The 23,950-nt window shown below is 44.4% G+C and overlaps 1 protein-coding gene across 2 annotated transcripts in view; it reads right to left on the bottom strand.

Annotated features, from left to right (window-relative positions):
* Window positions 1-21,825, bottom strand: part of NHSL1 (NHS like 1) — a 255,484-nt gene extending 233,659 nt beyond the window's left edge. For both annotated transcript variants that reach the window (XM_068231670.1, XM_068231666.1), the window contains exon 1: window positions 20,849-21,825. In XM_068231670.1, the coding sequence (XP_068087771.1) occupies window positions 20,849-21,137 (289 nt within the window). In that variant the 5' untranslated portion in view covers window positions 21,138-21,825. The remainder of the gene's footprint in view (window positions 1-20,848) is intronic.
* Between the last annotated feature and the right edge of the window lie 2,125 nt (window positions 21,826-23,950).

Here is a 23,950-nt window from a genome sequence, read left to right on the forward strand (position 1 = left end):
CAGAGGCGTACAATGACCCATGACCAGAACCAGAGGTGTACAATGACCCATGACCAGAACCAGAGGTGTAAAAAGACCCATGACCAGAACCAGAGGAGTATTGTGACCCATGACTAGAACCAGAGGACTTCAACGGTTTTGTTTCAGGAATTATGGGTGTGGCTTCTGCCTGAATTACATTATCGCCGCTGCTAGCGGGAAGCCACAGGCGTCACAGTATGAATTTCTCCTGGAGACTACTACAGTACACAGACAGTATGTGGTGCAGGAAGTGGTTAATGTCTCCTGATTGGGAACTTATTAATTTTACATCAGCAAGGAGCTACCACCCAAACAAAACCCAGCTCTGCAATTTGCTACTCAAATTAAGGAAAATGCTTATGCCTTTAATGGGGCTTTAATATATAAATGCTGGTTTTGTTTTCAGATGCAAATCTTATGAAAGAGTGCAGCTTTCTTTTTTTCCAGCTGGTCAAAGAAAATGTGTAATGTTGGTATGATGAGGATGCCATGCAGTACTCACTGTTCTACGGAGCTGGGGGAAAGTGATACGCTAACATTGTCATGTACCCCACATAATAATCAGCCAGAGTGAGACTCTCACTTCTGCCCACTACAAGGTCACAGAACAGCTGCTAGCAACTGGACATTGAATTCTTCTCAGTGTAACACCAGAGCAAACATCTGCTGTGGCTCCTAGCCTACCAAAACACTACCTTCAGGTAAACACGTTCAACGGCAAACACAAATATTTTCCTCAGTAAAGTACATGATATATTTCCCCTGGCCATAGTTCTTGTCTGCAGGGGTTGAAAAAGCCATGACAAAGCTCAAAGTGTAAAAGAATGTTGGTTGTCTTTTAAAGCAAACATGGAATATATATATCACTTGCTAAAATTTCAAATCGCTCTACAGCGCGATTGCATTTTGGTGTTACCTCCTCCACCCCCCTAATGAAAAACAGCTAATGTAAATTAAATTTTTCACTCTTGATTATAAGGTCAAGATTATATTCATCACCATTATCAAGCAAGTGAATGCCCTGATTATTATGGTATCCACTCACTGGTGAATAAAACTTTACAGGCAAGCTGACCTGTACTACTGTTTTTTCAATAAAAAGGTATCCAGATGTTCTCCTCTGAAGTATGATTAGCTAAATAGCCATGCATTGATTCCCTGGAGTCCTATGCCTTAAGCCCAATCTACACGATACGATACTATTTACGATTCAATTACGATTCTATTTACGATTCGATTAAATCCGACATGTCCGATCCTGATTCGATTCGATTCAATTCGATTTGCCATTGCAAAACAATAGCAAATCGGATTGAATCTAATCGAATCAGGATCGGACATGTTGGATTTAATCGAATCGTAAATATAATCGTAATTGAATCGTAAATAGAATCGTATCGTGTAGATGGGGCTTAAGACATGTCTCACATACTGTTTGTATTCTGCCAGAAAGTGTACCAGATAGAGAGTGAGAATATCTGAGGGAAGGAACATCACAGAGACAAAGTAAAAGGTAATCAAATGATCATGCTTCAGGGCACAGTATATAAATAACGTATTAAAAAATATATATAAAGCTTAGTTACCCTTTCAAAGGGAAACTCAACTTCCACTCGGAATCTTGCCATAGATCAACACTGAATACATTTTTGTGTAATGTACACTTCACATTACTAGTTGCCATCAGCTGGGAACTTTAAAAACCTGTTGTCTCAAACTGCTTTTCTTTGCAAAAGAGTTAAGGACTGGGAGTACAGATTGCCCCAAAATACCCCCTGATGCAGGTGCTGCACAAAGCAGCAACCATTCTTACTCATTTTCACCCCCTGCATAAAGCCACTGAAAAAAAAATATGCTATTCCCTTTTTCTCCTAGGTGATAATTTTACTTTGAAAAAAAAATGCAAATTTAGCAATTACATTTAACAAATACAGTGTACATACACTAGCCATTGTTTCCTAATCTTTTAACTATATGCTTTTGGGCAAGTGCTGGCCAGAAAGCAAAGGTTGATTAACTGCCTAACTTGTTTCTTGAATTCTCCAATAATGGTGGACAAGCCATCTATCAAGTGGAATAGCAGGCCTTGACACAAAGATGCATGGAGGTTAAGCCAACATGGCACAGTGCTGTTGACTTGATGCAAGTGACCATTAAGGTCACAGATGTTACAATGTCCCCGCTGTAGTACACTTGTCAAAAGAAAACAAAGGGGCCAACTCCTTAGGTGACAAACCCCTGAGAGAGAGGTGATGCCAAACAAATGCTAGATGGACAATTCAGCTGCTGCCGTCATCAGTGACGGTGCTAAAACTGGATTATTACAGCAATTAACACAATCAGTCCTACCAAGTACACATTAAATGTCAAACAACATATGCCTCTTTTCAGGCCACTGTTGAAAACAGGTCAATATTTAGACTGTTTTTTCTGAATTCCTCAAAATAAAAAAGTATCATGGGCTAGCCAAGAGAACTGCGCAGTACAAAAGCACTCTCTGTCCTGAGCTACAAGAGTTTGTAAAATGTATATGTGAAAGCAAATGGGATAACCACACCTCATAATTACCATGAGGAAAAACACACTGTGAAGCACCATTATTATATTAGACAGGAAACTGCTAATTTTACAGGTGATCAATTTGTTCTACATAAATCATCTGAGAGGAATTAATAGAAAAGCATGTGTTTGATTTGATCAGGTGACTGATTTGTATGTCTCGGGTTGGCTAGTTGTGGTCATGTCTCACTTCATTGCCTATTTTACCTGCCGAAGGACGGAGACGAGCCATGATCACACCACTGCAAGAACTCTAGAAAGGAGTACCTGTGATCAAAAGTAAAAAGTAGAAGATAGATCCTTAAAGATCATACACTGCGTCAAATTCCCGCTGATATACAGCACTGCCCCAGATCTTAATCCCATTGAGAACTTGTAGTCATTCCTCAAGAGGCGGGTGGACAAACCAAAAAAAAACTAATTCTGAGAAACTCAAAGAAGTGATTATGAAAGAATGGGTTGCTATCAGTCAGGATTTGGCCCAGAAGTTGATTGAGAGCATGCCCAGTCGAATTGCAGAGGTCCTGAAAAAGAAGGGCCAACAAAGCAACAAAAACTGACTCTTTGCATAAATCTCATGTAATGGTCAATAAAAGCCTTTGAAACGTATGAAGTGCTTATAATTATATTTCAGTACATCACAAAAACAACAAACAAAGATCTAAAAGCACTTTAGCAGCGAACTTGTGAAAACTAATATTTTTTGACAGTCTCAAAACTTTTGGCCAGGACTGTATGGCCGCCTTTACACATCCAATTTTAAATTGACTGGCCAATTTTACCACCTCCACGTAGTATGAGGGCCGACAGCATTTGAATACTATGAACAGATTGTGTAGGTAAGCTCTCATTATTATTATTATTTATATCGCGCCAAAATCTTCTGCAGCGCTGTACAAAGTATATGGTATTGTCACCTATCTTTAATTGTACTGCACCTCTGCAAGTACAGCACAGCTTTTTCTGTGAACAAGCAGCTTTGTGCTACTGTGCAAGCGCAGATCATACTGGTGCCAGCGCAGTGCAGCCATGTTTGTACACGGACAGGAGCAAAACTCACAGGTTTACGGTAAGGCATGTACAGATACATCACCACCCTATGCATAATCTTATCTCGCCACCATATGTTGTAAACATGGCAGTACAAGATTCCAGGATTCCTTTCTATAATTATAGAGATTTTAAATGAATAATTATAGATCCATTGAGAGAATATTTTTTTTATAACTAGGGCAGGAAACAAAACTCCACTTCCCAGCTGCAGAAAACTGCACACAACAGTGACTCTGCTGTGCAGGACATTTTAGAAGCTAATTTTCCTTTTAGCTCTGCCACTGCCGTTTGAAGTGGTTTAGATCACTTTCCAGAACTATAATTAATCTACGCATGATTAACGCAAATCTGCTTAAACCATGGTTTCCATAGATGCTCTATGGCCGTACTCCCCAGTACCACAACACACACATCTTTATTGGGGACAAGGCAGGCAAAACCCCCTCCAATACCACAGTCACCGTTTATTTTCTTTAATAGACATGCTGAGGACATCTGTTCTTAGAAACAATCTTTCATTTCTCTCCTGCTACATTTCTCATATGCTAGGAGTGCAGAAAGAAAAGGTTCCAAGTCTTCATCTATTATGGAGCCAGGATAATTCCCTGCACCTGTGAAAATATGTTCCTGGAAACTCTACACTCTGCAGAAGAGGGGTCCTGTGGTCAAGGTATGCAGCCTGCCAGCAACTCAGCTCTGACACTTGGAAAACCTCCCTGAACTGTGTCAGCCGCTTCCCACACAAAGCCACACCTTGTTTCATATTGACTTTTAAAGGCAGCTCAGTGACAATGCCCCATGCTGATTCCGTTCACAAGCTGTTTGAATATTCATTATATAAACAGTTAAACAAGAGTTTTCAGCAGGGCTGCCAGCTTATACATATGTACTGCACTGTTGGGGGTATACTCCAGAACTTGTGTTTAATGGGAACCTAAACTGAGAAGGGTATAGATTTGTCCTTTTAAAACAATACCAGTTGCCTGACTCTTCTGCTGATCCTGTGTCTCAAATACTTTTAGCCACAGCCCCTCAACCAGCATGCAGATCAGGTGCTCTGAGTGAAGTCAGACTGGATTAGCTGCATGCTTGTGTTAGGTGTGTGATCCAGCCACTACTACAGCCATAGAGATCAGCAGCACTGCCAGGAAACTGGTATTGTTTAAAAGAAAGCATCCATGTCACTCTCGCTTTAGGTTTCCTTTAAAGGGAACACATTATATAATGTGTCATGGCAGGACTGCCAGTCCTTGCTGTATGTGGCCACTGTCAGAGCGAGCATGTCACTGTATGATGATTGTGGTGCAGCTACTCAGAGTTGGTGTGTAAGCAGCAGCTACCACTCTGGCACAGAGCAAAGAACATAGGGAATTGTGTGGTCAAATGGCATAGTCTCACTTATCATCCCTACTAGATACACGCAGTATCAGTACACACAGCAGTACCACTCAGCAGGTGACTGTCACTGCTTTGCCTGCTCAGAGCTCATGAAAATGAATGATGACTGGTTGCTTTGACACTTTGAACATCACTACTATCTGTAGCAAGATAAAGGGAATATGTCATTCAGGCTTAACTACAGAAATATATTCTAAACCTATCCCTTTCAGGCCCATACACACGTCGGATTTTTCTGAATGACGGGTCGTTTGAACGTCCCGTCGTTCAGTCGTCCGGACGCCAAATCGGGCGTGTGTACAGTCCGTCGTTCAGGTGATAAGACTGGTCTTGAGCGATCCGCCTGTTCAGAAAAATCCGACGTGTGTATGGGCCTTTCCTCTAACAAAACAGTGAACCCGACCTTCCAATTATACTCCTGGAGAGCCCCAAAGTCTCAATGACAAGGTCAAACTGGTGCTTCTGCCTGGGTATCCATCAGCTTAAACAGAAACTCCAACCAAGAATTTAACTTTATCCCAATCAGTAGCTGATACCCCTTTTACATGAGAAATCTATTGCTTTTCACAAACAGACCATCAGGGGGCGCTGTATGACTGATATTGTGGTGAAACCCCTCCCACAAGAAGCTCTGAGGACCGAGGTACTGTTGGCAGTTTCCTGTCTGTGAACCTTGTTGTGGGAAATAGCTGTTTACAGCTGTCTCCAACAGCCAAAACAGCAAGCAGCAGCTACATAACCTGCCCACAGTAAAAAAAATGTCACCATGTAATAAATGTCAGAATAAATCGAGGAGAGGAAAGATTTTACAATGCGCAAACACTGACAATCATTTATACATAATTATTGTAAAAATGAAGCACTTTTTTTATTACATTATTTTCACTTGAGTTCCTCTTTAAAGGACAACTACAGCAAAATAACACAGAACCAACAGTCTGTGGACTAGTCCACCTCCTGAATGGTTGTTGCGAAGTCGAACTTCCAAAATAGTGAGCAGGGAAACTGTCTGGTATCTTACCATTTTGGCAGTTAGATTAAGCAACCACCATTCAATAAATGCTTTTGAAAACAAAAAAACAAACAAACAAAAAAAAAGACCCTGAGAAACCCATTGAGGAGATGGACCAGTCCAAAACCTGTCAGTTCTGTCAGATTTTAACGGCTTACTTTTTCGCTATATGAGGAGTCTCGTGGGACGAAACATGTAGGGCGGAGCTTGAGAATGGAGGGCGCAGGACGCTGGCAGCCACCCGAACATTGATTTTATATGCGGACATGCTTTTACTGAATGTGTATGCAATTTTATAACTTTTTACATTTAATAATTGGAGTTACGCTATGAAAGGATGTGTTTAAGCCTAGTGATTGAGGAACTCTCTCTGTGAGATGACAGCGGAGGAGCATCAGAGTTGCAGTGAGCGCTATATTGCTGGTCTGTGATAGAGGCCTGCATGGGGTTGGGTGCCCATGGGTTACCCAAAATGCGGGTCGGGTGCAGGGCTGCAGGTGCAAGTCAGGTCTGAAAAATTAGACCCACGCAGGCCTCTAGTCTGTGGTCAGTCAGCCAGCTTGTCTGGTGAGCGGTTTATTTGTATACTGGTGACTGGGACAACATGTAGCGAGACCGTAGTGTATGCACACGGTGTTTAAGGAGAGGGAATAACTGCAATCATTAATACTACACCATAAGTGGTTAGGTTTGAATTTTCCAAGGATTGTTCTGGATGTTAAACTAGAATTATGAAGAGATCGATTTAAGAATCAAACGTTGATTGCTGGTCTGTCATTGATCAGCACTAAAATCTGGTGAGCGATTATTTCACATGATACTAGTGGATCAGGTCAAAATTGTTTGTGTGGAGGAAAAACTTTAAACAAAAAGGTACTGTGGAGATCGTTGGAACTCTTGTTTTATTAATAATTTGGGAGCGGCTACACACCATAGAACTGGTTACTTTTACGCTATAGTGGACATTTAAGGATTCCATTTACTAGGACACTGCTGCAGCAGGCTTGGCTCCCATGGTCAACTCTCTTCCAGTATTTTGGCCTGAAGGGGGTAAGGCCGCATTCACATTACAAACGTGGACGGGCACGCACGCGGAACGCAACGCGTACGAACGCACGCCATCCGCGTTTGTATGCGTTGCGTGGCTGATCCCATCACTGAAAAGTGAATGGGACAGCCACGCGTTTTGGCAAAAAATGCGTGCAGCATGCGTTCCCGAACCGCACAGGTCCGGAACGCATGCAGTGTGAACATCCGACAGTGCACTCTATGCACTGTCTGATGTCGTGCGTGTCGGCCACCTGCGCGCGTTTCCAAAACGCGGCTGGAAACGCGTGCAGTGTGAACGGGGCCTAAGGGGTAATAGCACTGCAATGTGTGATGGACACAGGGGTTCCTTGGAATGAACCCAAAAATGTTTTGAGGATTGTGGTTTTCAGGCCAGAAAGCGCAATTACCTGATCACAAAGTTGTCCCAACAGAACAACGAGAGTAGGGGGGGGGAAAAAAAAAAAAACATCTGCGGGATTTGAAAAATGTACTAAAATTCAATGTACTCATAGGTAACATCTATTACAATAGGCTTCTGACAGGTCACCTCTAAAAAAATTAGCTTAACAACACTGTGTTATGTGACAAATTCAGCTAAAATATGCCAAAAATGCTATGAGACATCATTTCAGGAAACATCCAGCCATTCCAGCTATTGCAGCTATGTGGTCAGACTTCCTGTATCATGCAGGTACATCTCTGCACCAACACACAAACTGGATGCTTTTCAATGCGATTTTCAAATGACATGCATGAAAACGCAAGTACAATAAATGTAAACCGTTGTGCAGCGATCACACTTGTTCAATCCCATTGTATTCCAGAAACACCTGCAGCATACTGTGTGATATGTCTTCTGATGAATGGGGGTGGAGAGATGGTCAGCCTATTTAGGAGCCAGTGGTTCACAAATGAAGATGTAACTACAAAAATACAGCAGCACTCAACAAAAACACTTTCTACCTTAATTTTAGCCAAAATTGTATTTTTCCTGGCCTATTCCAGTGATAATGCAAACTGCAAGAACTTTTTTTTTTTTTATTTTAGTTTGAAGAACAAGTGTTTGCCTTTGGTCTTTGCAATTTTCAGTGTTAACCAGTTATAAAGCACTGTCCCCTCTAAAAGTATCCGTGTACCTCATATACAAAAGGTATAAAACAAACCGTAAATAGTTCGTAAATAGAGTGTGCCATGGGAGGGGGGTGTCAGGGATCACTTAGGCCCCCCACCCCCGTCTTTATGCATTCCCTCATCTTCTCCAAGGAGAAAGAGACAGGGGGTAGTCTCCCAAGAAGTACTGCATGCCACGCTCCACCCCCTCCCCCAACACAAGGGTCACGCCCCCCTTCCCCAACACAAGGCTTGGATGCCTTTTAATGACAGTAGTTCATTATTGTGGATAACATCTCAAGTAGCCCTTGATGTACATTTGTAAGGAATCCTCCATTACTGTGTATGCATACTTTTCAAACACCACTTCATGCTTTTCATGTAATTAAATTTACTTATTCTGATTTACTTGCAGTATACAATTCATTTTTTAATCCTAAGATTTACTATGATGATTACTATGAACCGTCTGTAACAGGTACAAGCAGCCCTGAAGGTACACATATCACATGATGGAGATGTAGGCTGTAAGAGAACTTATTGTGATATCACTTTCCCCTTTCTAGGTTGCTGGCAAGCCTGACACAATTCAATCTGGGAGGCAGTGACCAGCCTGCCTCTTGTTGTCACAATGTCATCTACACAAGGTGACAACAAAACAGTTCCAGACTGGAAATATCCACTGCCTACAGAAACATGATGAAGAGAAACAGTTACTGGGATAGCTTAGATACAGAGACAGCTGCTAGAATTCTCATGTTTTACAGCAGAATTAATATTGGATCCCAAAATAGGGTGTAACCACACACCCACAATTTAGAAGGGTTTTTTGTACTGTGATAGTTCTTTAATATTACCAGCCCTCCAAAACATTGTTACATTGCATCTTATGTTAGGCATACCAGTGGCAATAAACAATGTTTAAACAAAACTAAATCTCTAGCCCTAAAAGCAGAGAAGAGACAGACAGTGTCAATTGTTATAGTCATCTTCCGCCTCACTAAAGAGCTTGCTGTCACAGAGCAGGAAGTAAAGAGAACCTTTCCAGGAGGACACAGACAGCAATACAATGTGGTGCCATCATTTCCCAAACCATAAAAAAAAAAAAAAAAAAGAGATTCTCTCACTTCCTGTAATTTGTGACAGGGATTGAGGAGATCTTCCTGTAGGCCTTATTTCCACTAGGTGCTGCGGTCGTTCCTGATTCGGCGGCAGCACCCATGCCACTGCAAAGCCGCTGCCCAAATCTCTTATACAGCATGCCGTCCAGAATTGCACCACATTGCAATTTGGATGGCAAGCCATTACCTAAATAGGCAGCGCTGCATGCAGGGAAACACTGCAGATTCAGAAATAGTGAACACCGTCCCTAAAAGGACATGAACAGCAACAAGATACAGAAATTCATTCTAACAAGCTAAAACCTCCTACACATAACCTCAATTTCAAGAAACCGAGCAATACATAATACTTACTATTGCCCTAATTATCAAAACAACCCCTGGCTTCTAGCAATGAACCGGCAAAAAGACAATTGCAAAAGGCCTATTCAGGCCTGGTGCACACCGAGCGGTTTTTGAAGCGTTTCGCAAACCGCTTCTGCCTGTGAAAACGCTTGGCTAATGTATCTCAATGGGCTGGTGCACACCAGCGGTTTGAGGTTTTTAGCAAACCGCAAACGTGGGTCCTGCAGCACTTTTGCGGTTTGCAGAAGTGTTTCTGCCTCAATGTAAAGTATAGGAAAAGCGCAAACCGCCCAGAAAAACGCTAGATCAGAGCGGTTTTTCAGGCGTTTTTGTTACAGTAGCTGTTCAGTAACAGCTTTACTGTAACATATGAAATCTGCTACACAAAAACGCTCCAGAAAACCTCTCTAAACATGCCTAGAATCGCTCTGAAAATCTGCTTCAAAAACCTCTAGCGTTTAGCGGATCTGCTAGCGCTTTTGGAGTGCACTGGGCCTAAGAGTCGATTATTGACTTATATATAAAACAGCACTGCAACAATATATGATTATACAGCACATACGGTAAATATAGCAATCCTCAACACTGCACTCACTGCAGCTCATACACAACCCTGAGAATGAAGCCTTTCACTCCAACACAGATCCTCCTGCGACTTGTGACAGTTCATGGGACATAATGACTTTGTAGGTGCAGAGGAAGCACTTCCATGAAGCTGATGCACCTGACTAGCTGCTGCAGATTCACGAAATTCAACCATCACTAGGTCCCCTGTGCCTTGAGCTCTTGTAGACGTTAACCTGAGGGCTTTAAGCAAACCCAACCAACGCAATGTTTACTTTATGACTGCTATAAGCGGGCAACGCCAGTGCAGTGGACATGGTATAATAATCTAAAAGTGCAAAGCCCCGTACACATGCTCAATCATTGTCACCTGACGGGAATCTGGATCCCATCCCTCAGGCAACATTGCAGTGCCAAGGCAATGTAGACACATATTGATTGTAGTGGGGAGAACAAGGTTTTCGGACATTGCTTGGCTGAAGCGGGCCATCAGGACAGACAGGGGGACGGAGACTGCTGTACACATTCTGGGTTCTCAGAAGAAGCAATTGTTATCGGTCAAGGTGGATCTGATTTGTCCATTTTCCAGCTGCATACATTTGCACATAAATTTTGCATAATCCTGCATCTGCTTATTTTCATCTCACTCACCATCCCTAATCAGAATATGTGAATGTCTCTGGGGCTGGGAACACACTAGGCAGCGCAGGAAATGTAGAGTTTTGCTGCATATGCGTTTTACATGCGTTTGCGTTTTTGTGTTCTGCGTGCGTTTTAATGCATTTACGGTTCGCATACATAAATCGCATATGCATTTTGTATGTGGTTTTTATGTGTTTTATGCAAATCACTAATAAATCAACAGGAAGCGGAAAAAAAAAACGCATATAAACACACACGCAAGACGGATACAAAACGCACTAAACCGCAATACCTCTGCAACACCATTGACTTTAATTATATGCATTTTAGATGTGTTTTTGAAAAATATGCTACAAAACCAGCATTTTTAAAAAGTGCACATTGCAGAATGCAATTATATGCATTTTTTCATGCAGCCCATTGACTTGCATTATGTACGTTTTCCGCAACGCTAGCGTTTCGGCCTAGTGTGTTCTCTGCCTGATGGTTAGAAATGGTGAATGAGATGCATGAAGATTCTATGCATTTTGGAATTAGGCCTAACAAATTAATCTTGACCTCATTTAAACCTGCCTACGTTTTGCATGAAGTTTGCATGCAAGGCATAATTTTCATCTTATTGACCATCCCTAATGCTGATGTACTGATAATGCGTACATGCATTATCGCCTCCTGGTCACTTTGGCGCATGGTGAGACGAATGATGGCTCACCCTACTGCCAAATTACTATTTGCCCTCCGAGTCGAAGCAACTCAGAGGGACAAGTAATTCAGGTGCTGGCACCCGAATGACATTGCTGCAAAGACATAACGTCTATGGCGGTGCCCAGATAAGGCGCAGCGCGGGAAAAGAGCACACAGAAATGACCTGCTTTGCTGATAACACCTGCAAGGATGATTTATAAGTACAGATTGTCAATGAGAGGCAAATAATACACTTCTAATTAGGATAATGGGTTCAGCGACCATAGAGGTATGATAATTGGTAGGAACCTTGTGATAACCTACACAGACCCTCAAATAAGTGTCATTGTAAAGCATGTTCTATTCTATGGTGAGGGAGGGAGAGCAGGGGCACTCCGCTGCAAGGACAATAGCCTAACAATAACAGTTCAGCATTAGTGATCCAGGCTACCTGGGGTGACAAATCTGACATCTGTATATAGCTTTAGAGTCTGGATGAGGAGGCCAATACTTCTCACGACTGCAGTCCTTTTAACCCATTCAGGTTCCGTCGTTTTCACGTGAGAAATGTTCACCTCCCATTCATTAGCCTATAACTTTATCACTACTTATCACAATGCACTGATCTATATCTTGTTTTTTCCACCACCAATTAGGCTTTCTTTGGGGGGTACATTTTGCTAAGAGCCACTTTACTGTAAATGCATTTTAACAGGAAGAATAAGAAAAAACGGAAAAAAATTCATTATTTCTCAGTTTTCAGCCATTATAGTTTTAAAATAATACATGCCTCCATAATTAAAACTCACGTATTGTATTTGCCCATATGTCCCGGTTATTACACCGTTAAAATTATTTCCCTATCACAATGTATGGCGACAATATTTTGTTTGGAAATAAAGGTGCATTTTTTCCATTTTGGATCTATCACTATTTACAAGTTTAAAATAAAAAAAATATAGAAATATTTCATCTTTACATTGATATTTAAAAAGTTTAGACCCTTAGGTAAATATTTACATGTTTTTTTTTATTATTATTGTAATGGGTTTTTTTTTATAGTAAACATTTTATTTGGGTAGTTTTGGGAGGGTGGGAGGTAAACAATAGATTTATAATGTAAATGTGTGTTAATTTTAATTTTTTTTTTTTTTTTTTTTTTTACAGGTGTAGTATTACTTTTTGGCCACAAGATGGCGGCCATGAGTTTGTTTACATGACGTCACTCTAAGCGTAACATACGCTTACAGTGACGCATCGGGAAGGGAACGGTCAGAAAAGGCGCAGCTTCTGAGAGAAGCTGTCGCTTTTTCAGCGGGGGAGAGGAATCAATGATTGGGCACCATAGCCCGATACATTGATTCCCTGGCTACCGAATCCGCGGCCGGGAGTGCGCGTGCACACGCGCGATCGGCCGCGGTAGCGCGCATGGTTCCTGGACGTAGAAACTACGTCCAGGAACCAAAATAGGTTAAAGAGAACCCGAGGTGGGTTTAAAGAATATCTGCATACAGAGGCTGGATCTGCCTATACAGCCCAGCCTCTGTTGCTATCCCAAACCCCCCTAAGGTCCCCCTGCACTCTGCAATCCCTCATAAATCACAGCCACGCTGCTGACAAACAGCTTGTCAGAGCTGGCTGTGTTTATCTCTAGTGTCAGTCTGCTGCTTTCCCCGCCTCCTGCAGAACTCCAGTCCCCGCCTGCATCCCTTCCCTCCCTGTTGATTGGAGGGAAGGGACGGGGGCAGGGACCGGAGCTATGCAGGAGGCGGGGGAGCAGCTGAGACTGACACTACAGATGTAAACACAGCCTCACAGCACGGCTGTGATTTATGAGGGATTGCAGAGTGCAGGGGAACCTTAGTGGGGTTTGGGATAGCAACAGAGGCTGGGCTGTATAGGCAGATCCAGTCTCTGTATGCAGATAACATTCTTTAAACACACCTCGGGTTCTCTTTAAATAAGGTACTGTATTTTTTGGACTATAAGACTCACTTTCTCTCCCCCAAAAGTGGGTAAAAAAAAGTCACTGTATCGTATAGTACAAATGCAGGGAGTTCCTAATTTGTGTGTTAATATGAACCTGTTAATATGAACCTGCTAATATGAACCTCCAACCAACCCACCACAATGTCGGGGACTCCCTGCATTGTGCCCATGCAGGGGAGGACACAGGGGGACACAAAGGGGCATAGAGGAGGACACAAGGAGGACAGAAGCAGACACAGGACACAAGGGGGATGGAGGAGGACACAGGGAGACAAGAGGTACAAGGGGGCAAGAGGTACAAAGGGGCATAATCCACAAGATACCCCTTCACAATGGATGCACCAGGTTTAGTATATATTTTTTCCCTTGCCTTTTGTCCTCTAAACCTAGGTGCGTCTCATGGTCAGGAGCGTCTTATAGTCGAAAAATACGGTATTTACTTCCTTAAAGACATACAAATAATTACAGGAATGCAAAACAATTAGTTTAGGTTGCATCTTTGCGAGTTGTTCTTGGCCAGACTGGTACCTGTGAAAAATGGCAGACCAGGGCATGCACCTACAAAGAGGGAAGGTTGTGAATAAGAATGGTCAAGGAGGTGCAAATAAGGTTTCCTTTCCACGGACTGTTGAACTGTGTGCTCAGCAAGCAGTTGCCAGGCTGCAGTGAGCAGTAAGGCAGTTGTGAGAGTTTGAGAGGCATTTCACTGCCCATCAACAGTCTGTGGAAAAGAGGCCTAATTGTTGATGCAAGTTTTGTATGCAAATATGGGCAACGGAGTTGGTGGCTGTAGATCGGGCACCTCTTGGGGTGATAGTGGCTATACTAATGCTGGCAATAAACCATTAAGTTTTTTTTGCAGATAGATGGCTCGATAGATAATTTCCGACAGGTCTGATCAATTTTCTGATCCATTTTGTCATAGAAGTGAATGAAAATCGATCGGCCAATGAATCTGCAGAAAAAAACTCATAGTGTATTCCTAACATAACACCCTCTTACTTGACAAATTGTATGCAAATATATGCAGAATGAAAATTGACTTATCGAACGAGGTGGGATTCAACTGCCCACTTTTCAAGCTGCATAAATTTGCAACCATTTGCGTAATCCTACATCGACTCAGAATAAATTGCAGCTTAAGCTGTGTACACACTTGAAAGATATCAGACCAATTTTACCCCCTTCCATGTAGTATGAGAGCCATACTCTACACATTCTATTTTATTGAGCTGAACTCCCCATCAAATAAAAATCTGTGCAAGATCCTGTACACATGCAACAGATCAGTATCTGCAAAATGCTGTCATAGTCTATGATATCGGCAGATCCTCATACACACCTTGTTTAATGCTGGGTTTACACCATACAATTTTCTGTTAGATTCTTCTGTTAGATTTTCTGTTATGCTGGGGATACACGGTACATTTCTGTACCGTGTATCAAGCAGCTGAAGCGGCCAGATGATAATATTCAGCTGGTCCGATCACGCTGCTCGACCCCCGCCCGCTCGATCCCCGGGAATCGATGAGCGGGGACGCAGCGGTAGTTGATCCGCCGGATCGACCAGTGTATGCCCAGCATTAGAATGCATAATTAGATTGTTTTCTGTAGAGAATAGTCATTATCACTGGTGCATTGTCTTCTGTTTATCTCCTGCTGAGAAGAACAATGCCTAATTGCTCGGCAGATAGATCGTAAGATAGATAAAGTTCAACATGTTGGAAATTTATCTATCTGGCAGGTAAATCTAACAGAAAATTGTATGGCGTAAACCCAGCATAACAGACATTCATCTGCAGATCAAATCCACCAGGATAGATCTTCAGATGATTGTCTGTCAAACAAGGTGTATATAAGATCTGCAGATATCATGCAGACTATGAGCCTGATTCACAAAGCGGAGCTAACAGTTAGCACGCTGGTGAAAAGCCCTTTATCACACCTAAACTCAGTTTAGGCGTGATAAGTTTAGGCGCGATAAGTTTAGGCGCCAACTGGGTTAGCACCGCAGTGCACAGCTGATCAAAAGTTTTGCGCTAGCAAAGTCTGGTGCACTTCGCATAGAATTTAATGGCGCTGCTTTGCGTGTGATCTAAACTTATCTAAACTTATCACGCCTAAACTGGCTTTTCACCAGCGTAGTGCAATGGTTATCACGCCTAAAGTCTCTAACTGGGTTAGCACCGCTTTGTGAATCGAGCCCTATGAATGCATTTTTCAGGAATGGATCTTTTTTTTTAAACAGTGTGTACACAGCTTTAGTGACCATCCCTGGTTCTGACTAGTCATAGGAGTAGAGGCACCTGTCTAATTTTCTTGATTGGTAAGTATGCTGAACTAGGTGAGCAATTGTACTTGACAACATAACCTGAATAGATATGTTTTTATGGCTGACAAGGCATGCAGTAATTGTTGACATGCTATAGAAATGGGTGTGCTCCCTGCCAATTACTGATGAAGGGTGTGTACTTAGAGGACAAGGAAATCCTGTACACACAATGAAATAATTGACTAAATCAGCCGAAATGATACTGGCAAGACGTGATCCATACTAATTAAAATATTAAGCAAAGTTTGACTGGTTTCACTGGCTGTTTCCATCAATCTGCCCTTTTAGGCCACGTTCACTGTGACCGCTGTGTTGCATTCCCTATGACAGCAGGAACGCAATGAAATGGATCGAGAACGTTTATTACCTGCATGTTGAGTCGTATACAGTCAATGAAAAGTATGCTTCACTGTAACAGTTAACATGTGAATTTTGCTGTGATGCACTGCATGCAGTGCCTAACCATTCCACAATTAGTTGTAGCCAGTGCTGAGGAGTGAGTACAAAAATCACCCCACTCCAACTCAGTTTATGAAACCACCAACTCCAGATACGCAAAACTGCTCAGACTCCACAGTCCTTGCAGGGCTATGGAGTGGGTACAAAAATCATCCAACTCCTCAGTTTATGAAACCACAGACTCCGACTCCAGGTACTCAAAAATTGTTTTGTCTCCTCAACTCTACAGCGGTGGTTACAGCGCAATACACCCGCCACACTGTGAACGTCGCAACCGCAAAGCACAGCTATGGTAGAATCTGAATGCGATGTCTCCCCAGAAAAATGCTCCAATTCTTTCCCTGCCTGTATGCGATTTCAGTGGGCCCATAATTCATCCTCCATATTTGTATGCGGAGAAACATCCATGAAATGCACAAATGGAAACTTAGCCTAAGGCCCCATTTACACTTATAGGCCTGGTGCACACCAAAAAACGCTAGCAGATCCGCAAAATGCTAGCAGATTTTGAAACGCTTTTTGTTCTTTTTCTGTAGCGTTTCAGCTAGCATTTTGCGGTTTTGTGAAGCGTTTTTGGTGTAGTAGATTTCATGTATTGTTACAGTAAAGCTGTTACTGAACAGCTACTGTAACAAAAAACGCCTGGCAAACCGCTCTGAAGTGCCGTTTTTCAGAGCGGTTTGAGTTTTTTCCTATACTTAACAGTGAGGCATCCGCAATCCAAAATCTGCAGCAGCCCGGGAGTATACGTTTCTGCAAAACGCCTCTCGCTCTGGTGTGCACCAGCCCATTGAAATACATTACCCTAGCGGATCCGCACCCGCAGGTGTATCGCAAACCGCAGCAGAACCACTCTGGTGTGCACTAGGCCAATCAGTTGGTTTGCGTCAGTGTGCGTTAGTGCGCGTTTTTTCCATAGCAGTGTATTGGGAAAAAGATTTCAGTTAAAACGCGTTAAGTGTGAAAGGTGCCATAGGAAAACATGGGACTTACTTTGAAAATCAGTTTTCTTTCCGTTTTAACTGAGAGCAACTGATTAAGTGTAAAAGGACCCTAAGGCCCCATTTACACTTAAAGCCAATGGGTACCACATTAAAAATAAAAAAGTCAGATACTCACCTAAGGAGAGGGAAGGCTCGGTCCTAATAAGCCTTCCCTCTTCTCTCCCGATGCCCTCGGTGCTGCGCTGGCTCCCCCGTTCGCGTCCGCCGCCGCAGGGACTTCGGAGGTCTTCGGGAGCACTCGGGCTTCTGAAGACGGGCCGCTCCATACTACGCACGCGCAAGTGCGTCATAGAGGGCGCTCGCGCATGCGTAGTATGGAGCGGCCCGTCTTCGGGAGCCCGAAAGCTCCCGAAGGCTTCCGAAAGCTCCCTTCGGCATGCGGAAGTGGCAGTATTTGACCGAACTGGTCGAATACTGCCACGGGGGATCCTGCGCGGGACCGGGCACCGGGAGAGGAGAGGGAAGGCTCATTAGGACTGAGCCTTCCCTCTCCTTAGGGGAGTATCCGACTTTTTTATTTTTTAAATGGTAAGGCCCCGTTCACATTAGAAACGCGGACGGCCACGCATGCGAAACGCAACGCGTACGAACGCACGCCATCCGCGTTTGTATGCGTTGCGTGGCTGATCCCATCACTGAAAAGTGAATGGGACAGCCACACGTTTTTGCAAAAAATGCGTGCAGCATGCGTTCCCGGACCGCATAGGTCCGGAACGCATGCATTGTGAACATCAGACAGTGCACTCTATGCACAGGGGCGGCGCCAGGGGGGTGCAAGGGGGTGCTCGAGCACCCCCTAGAATTGTCCAAGCACCCCCAAAGCACCCCCTGGAGTGAACTGACTTCAGGCGTCTAAAAGACGCCAAGTCAGTTCACACAGCGGCAGCACGGAGCAGCAGGCAGGGCTACGGTAAGATGGCCGCCCGGAGCCCTGTTCTGCAGACTTCGAGTCTGCAGTGCATGGCTTCGGGCGGCCATTTTCCCGTAGCCCTGCTCTCTGCATGCAGGCAGGAAGTCTCGTCGTGACGTCGGGAAGGAAGAGGATCGTGGGCGCGCGGGCGCTGCGCGCCACAATGAGGTCGGGACTCGGGACAGGAGGTCGGGAAAGAAGGTCTTCTGGCTGTAGGTGAGTAAATGGGTTTTTCTTTTCTTTTTCAGGTGATGCTGATTGTGCATATTGGGGTCATATCTGCTACGGATTGTGCATATTGGGGTCATATCTGCTACGGATTGTGCATATTGGGGTCATATCTGCTACGGATTGTGCATATTGGGGTCATATCTGCTACGGATTGTGCATATTGGGGTCATTTCTGCTACGGATTGTGCATATTGGGGTCATTTCTGCTACCGATTGTGCATATTGGGGTCATTTCTGCTACCGATTGTGCATATTGGGGTCATTTCTGCTACCGATTGTGCATATTGGGGTCATATCTGCTACCGATTGTGCATATTGGGGTCATATCTGCTACCGATTGTGCATATTGGGGTCATATCTGCTACCGATTGTGCATATTGGGGTCATATCTGCTACCGATTGTGCATATTGGGGTCATATCTGCTACCGATTGTGCATATTGGGGTCATATCTGCTACCGATTGTGCATATTGGGGTCATATCTGCCACCGATTGTGCATATTGGGGTCATATCTGCCACCGATTGTGCATATTGGGACCATATCTGCCACCGATTGTGCATATTGGGACCATATCTGCCACCGATTGTGCATATTGGGACCATATCTGCCACCGATTGTGCATATTGGGACCATATCTGCCACCGATTGTGCATATTGGGACCATATCTGCCACCGATTGTGCATATTGGGACCATATCTGCCACCGATTGTGCATATTGGGACCATATCTGCTACCGATTGTGCATATTGGGACCATATCTGCTACCGATTGTGCATATTGGGACCATATCTGCTACCGATTGTGCATATTGGGACCATATCTGCTACCGATTGTGCATATTGGGACCATATCTGCTACCGATTGTGCATATTGGGACCATATCTGCTACCGATTGTGCATATTGGGACCATATCTGCTACCGATTGTGCATATTGGGACCATATCTGCTACCGATTGTGCATATTGGGACCATATCTGCTACCGATTGTGCATATTGGGACCATATCTGCTACCGATTGTGCATATTGGGACCATATCTGCTACCGATTGTGCATATTGGGACCATATCTGCTACCGATTGTGCATATTGGGACCATATCTGCTACCGATTGTGCATATTGGGACCATATCTGCTACCGATTGTGCATATTGGGACCATATCTGCCACCGATTGTGCATATTGGGGCCATATCTGCTACCGATTGTGCATATTGGGGCCATATCTGCTACCGATTGTGCATATTGGGGCCATATCTGCTACCGATTGTGCATATTGGAGCCATATCTGATAACGATTGTGCATATTGGGGTCATTGGACGTGTTTTTTGTTAAAATCTGCTCACATTACGTGTATTTTCTTGAGAAAACCTGCACAATTATGTGAATTTTCTGGGAAAAGGGTCACCAAAACTTGGGCCCTCTGTCTTTGCGTTGCACTTTTAAAGGGAACCCCGAGGTGAGAATAATATTGAGGCTGCCATATTTATCTCCCTTTAAGCAGTACCAGTTGCCTGGCTGCCGTGCTGGTCCTCTGCCTCTTATTCTTTCAACCATAGACCCTGAACAAGCATGCAGCAGGTCAGGGGTTTCTGACAATATTGTCAGAACTGACAAGATTAGCTGCATGGCTTGTTTCTGGTGTAATTCAGTTCACTACTACAGCCAAATAGATCAGCAGGGCTGCCAGGCAACTAGTATTGTTTAAAAGGAAATAAATATGGCAGCCACCATATCACTCTCACCCTGGGTTCACTTTAAATTACAGTTAGCCCCGCCCTCATCCGGTCATGACCACGCCCATTGCTTCGCGCGCCGCAGGTTGTAGCCACACCCATTTTTGCCCCGGAAATTGGTCCAGCACCTGCATAGCACCCCCTAAAAAAATTTCCTGGAGCCGCCACTGTCTATGCACTGTCTGATGTCGTGCGTGTCGGCCACCTGCACGCGTTTCCAAAACGCGGCTGGAAACGCGTGCAGTGTGAACGGGGCCTAAACACTCACTTTAATCAGTTGCTCTCAGTTATAACTGAAAGGACAACTGATTTTCAAAGTAAGTCCCATGTTTTCCTATGGCTCAGTTCACAGTATACTCGTTTTAACTGCAAGATTTTTCATAATGCACTGCTATGGAGAAGAAAACAAAATGGGTACAGTGTGAATGGGGCATTACACTACTAAAAGGAACACTTCTAAACTATCTAAAAAAAATACCTTTAGGCCGAAACGTATCTACAGCATTTCTATGTAATGATAAAATCCATAGAATTGTAGAAAGGCGTGCCAGAAGTTACACACATGCTGCACTGAGGATACTGTGGAAAACAACCCCCCTTCCCAGTCTAGCATTGTTGGGAACTTACGGACTGGCACCTTCCTGTGGTCCAGGCGGCACACGGAGTGGTGCAGAGCTGCCAGGCGGCGCTGCAGGCGGGCACTGCGCTGCCCCAGGGTGACAGCCTGGCCATAGATGCTGCTGAAGATGTCCTCCGCATGCCGGGACAGGTCACACAGCTGCTGGATGATGCGCACCATGGAGTGAGCGCTAACCTCCTGCAGCGAGCCGAACACCAGAGCCGAGCCATCCCTCCCGTCACTGGCCGGCAACCTGCACACCTGGCCGGGCTGCACACTCCGCAGAGGCAGCGGCATTGTCACAGGGCGAGTGCTGTACGTCTCCTGGCCGGGGTCACATCCACACAGCGGCCGTCCGCAGATAATCCAGCTGCCACATCCAGATCTGGGCGCCGAGCGGGTCACACACCTCCTATTGTGGCTTCCAGACAATCCTCATCATTTGTATTCCCGGCGCATACAAGTGCTCGGCTGCTGTGCCCAATGTGATGCGAGCAACAATCAGCAGAGCTCCCAGTCCGGAGCCGGGGAGGCAGCACAGAAGTTTCACCCGGCAAGTGGAGAGGCGCTTCTTCTCATGACATCCCAGCGCTGATGGGAGGACTGATGGGCGCTATTATGTGTGTCTGGCTGCGATCTGGGGGTCCGGAGGGCTCTCCCTATAATCACAGGGCCGCCATATACTGCATACAGTAATCAGGGAGGCGGAATCTGCGCATCTCCAGCGGCTGCCACTTCCACACTCTGCTAGAACAGGCAAAGTGCAGGGAGGAAAACTTGGCAGGCCAGCCGGTGAAGCTGTGCCTTGTGTTTCAAATGAAACAGGAAAAGAGCCTCTCTGGATCCCTCCTCCTCCTCCACCACCTCCTCCGTCCTGTGTAGTTAGTGTGCTGCACACTTCAGAGGAGGGGGAGGGCTCCAGACAGGCCCCGGGAGAGCAGGCGGCACAAAGGAGAGCACACCAGACACCTGTAGAGCCCTGAGCTGTCTGCAGTCTGTGCTGCTGCTAAACAAGGTCAGCTCTTCTCTCCTGACAACAAGGGCACTGGCAGCTGCACACGCGTCCTCCAGTCACAATACACACATCATCCACCGGCTGCCTAATGTGTTGCAGCTATCCTCTGTGCATCCAAAACAGCTTTGCCCGACAAGCATGGACTGCACAAAATGTTAGAGGGTGTATAGCATAGCTCCTAACTGTCCCGCTTTAAAAAGGGACACTCCCTCTTTGGGAGCCCTGTCCCTCTGTCCCTCTTTCCTCCTCATTTGTCCCTCTTTCAGGACTTTGTCCCTGTTTCTGTATAAATATATATATATATATTTCTCTTCTAAAAATTGTGTTTGACTGTCCTGGACTGTAATCTTTATTCCCATCCAATTGATATATTACTAAGGACCAGTGTGGTTTGAATTATAAAAACAACATATTTTTCTTATGAAATCTTTATGGATTGCGTGACTAGGGTTGTGACGGGGCGTGATCAGGGGTGTGGCTTAAGTGTCCCTCTTTCTCATCTCAAAAAGCTGGGAGGTATGGTATAGTGGTAACTGACACTCATGTGCCTATGTGAATTTCGGGCACCATGGAAAATTGGGCGCAGGAACAGTGCCGATAGTAGAATATTGGTAAATTTACTGATACTCAACTATTACAGTGTACATTTTCGTTAGTAAACTATCAGTAATTGTTACTGATATTTTACTGTAGCTAATCCTTCCTAACCCCACTACCAGTGTTGACAACCTTTCACGTTATTTTTTACTGACAAGTACCTAAAAATTTACTGACAAAAGATTTTTTTTACTAACAAAATCCCCTGCACCGCTCGCATGGTCATGCAACAGAATGTGGGTGTGGTCATGGGTGGGGCCAAATAAACATGATTTTAGTAGTGCTGTAAAAGGTCTGCCGGGTAAGTTTGAGCTCTGCCATAGTGTTTCCCCCCCCCCCTCCCCCAAAATGCCATGTAATCTTACAGTATTTCACTAAAAATCCACGTAAAAATATAGATAATATGGCAGTGGTTACCTAAAAATAGATGTAATCTGGCAGCAGCGATTCCCCCAAAATACACATAATCTGGCAGTAGTTCCCCAAAATACATTTAATCTGACAGCAGTGGTTCCCCAAAAATAGGTAGCCCCAGGTCTATAGGTGTCCCCAGAATAAGTGGCCAGCGGTATACATGTCTCCAGAACAGGTAGCCAGGGGTAGAGATGTCCCCAGAACAGGTAGCCAGGGGTATATGTGCCCAGTATATGTAGGCAGGGGTATATGTCCCCAGTATATGTAGCCAGGGGTATATGTGCCCAGTATATGTAGCCAGGGGTATATGTGCCCAGTATATGTAGCCAGGGGTATATGTGCCCAGTATATGTAGGCAGGGGTATATGTGCCCAGTATATGTAGGCAGGGGTATATGTGCCCAGTATATGTAGGCAGGGGTATATGTGCCCAGTATATGTAGCCAGAGATATATGTCCCCAGTATATGTAGCCAGAGATATATGTAGCCAGGGGTATATGTGCCCAGTATATGTAGTAAGGGGTATATGTGCCTAGTGGGCAGCACGGTGGCGTAGTGGTTAGCTCTCTCGCCTTGCAGCGCTGGGTCCCTGGTTCGAATCCCAGCCAGGGCACTATCTGCAAAGAGTTTGTATGTTCTCTCCGTGTCTGCGTGGGTTTCCTCCGGGCACTCCGGTTTCCTCCCACATTCCAAAAACATACAGATAAGTTAATTGGCTCCCCCTAAAATTGGCCCTAGACTACAATACTTACACTACATAATATATAGACATATGGCAATGGTAGGGATTAGATTGTGAGCTCCTTTGAGGGACAGTTAGTGACAAGATATATATATATACATTGTACAGCGCTGCGTAATATGTCGGCGCTATATAAATACTAAATAATAATAATAGTATATGTAGCCACTAGCCAGAGGGATATGTCCCCAGTATATGTAGGCAGGGGTATATGTGCCCAGTATATGTAGGCAGGGGTATATGTGCCCAGTATATGTAGGCAGGGGTATATGTCCCCAGTATATGTAGGCAGGTGTATATGTGCCCAATATATGTAGGCAGGGGTATATGTCCCCAGTATAT

The sequence above is a fragment of the Hyperolius riggenbachi genome, chromosome 4, assembly GCF_040937935.1.
Source record: "Hyperolius riggenbachi isolate aHypRig1 chromosome 4, aHypRig1.pri, whole genome shotgun sequence".
NCBI lineage: Eukaryota > Metazoa > Chordata > Amphibia > Anura > Hyperoliidae > Hyperolius > Hyperolius riggenbachi.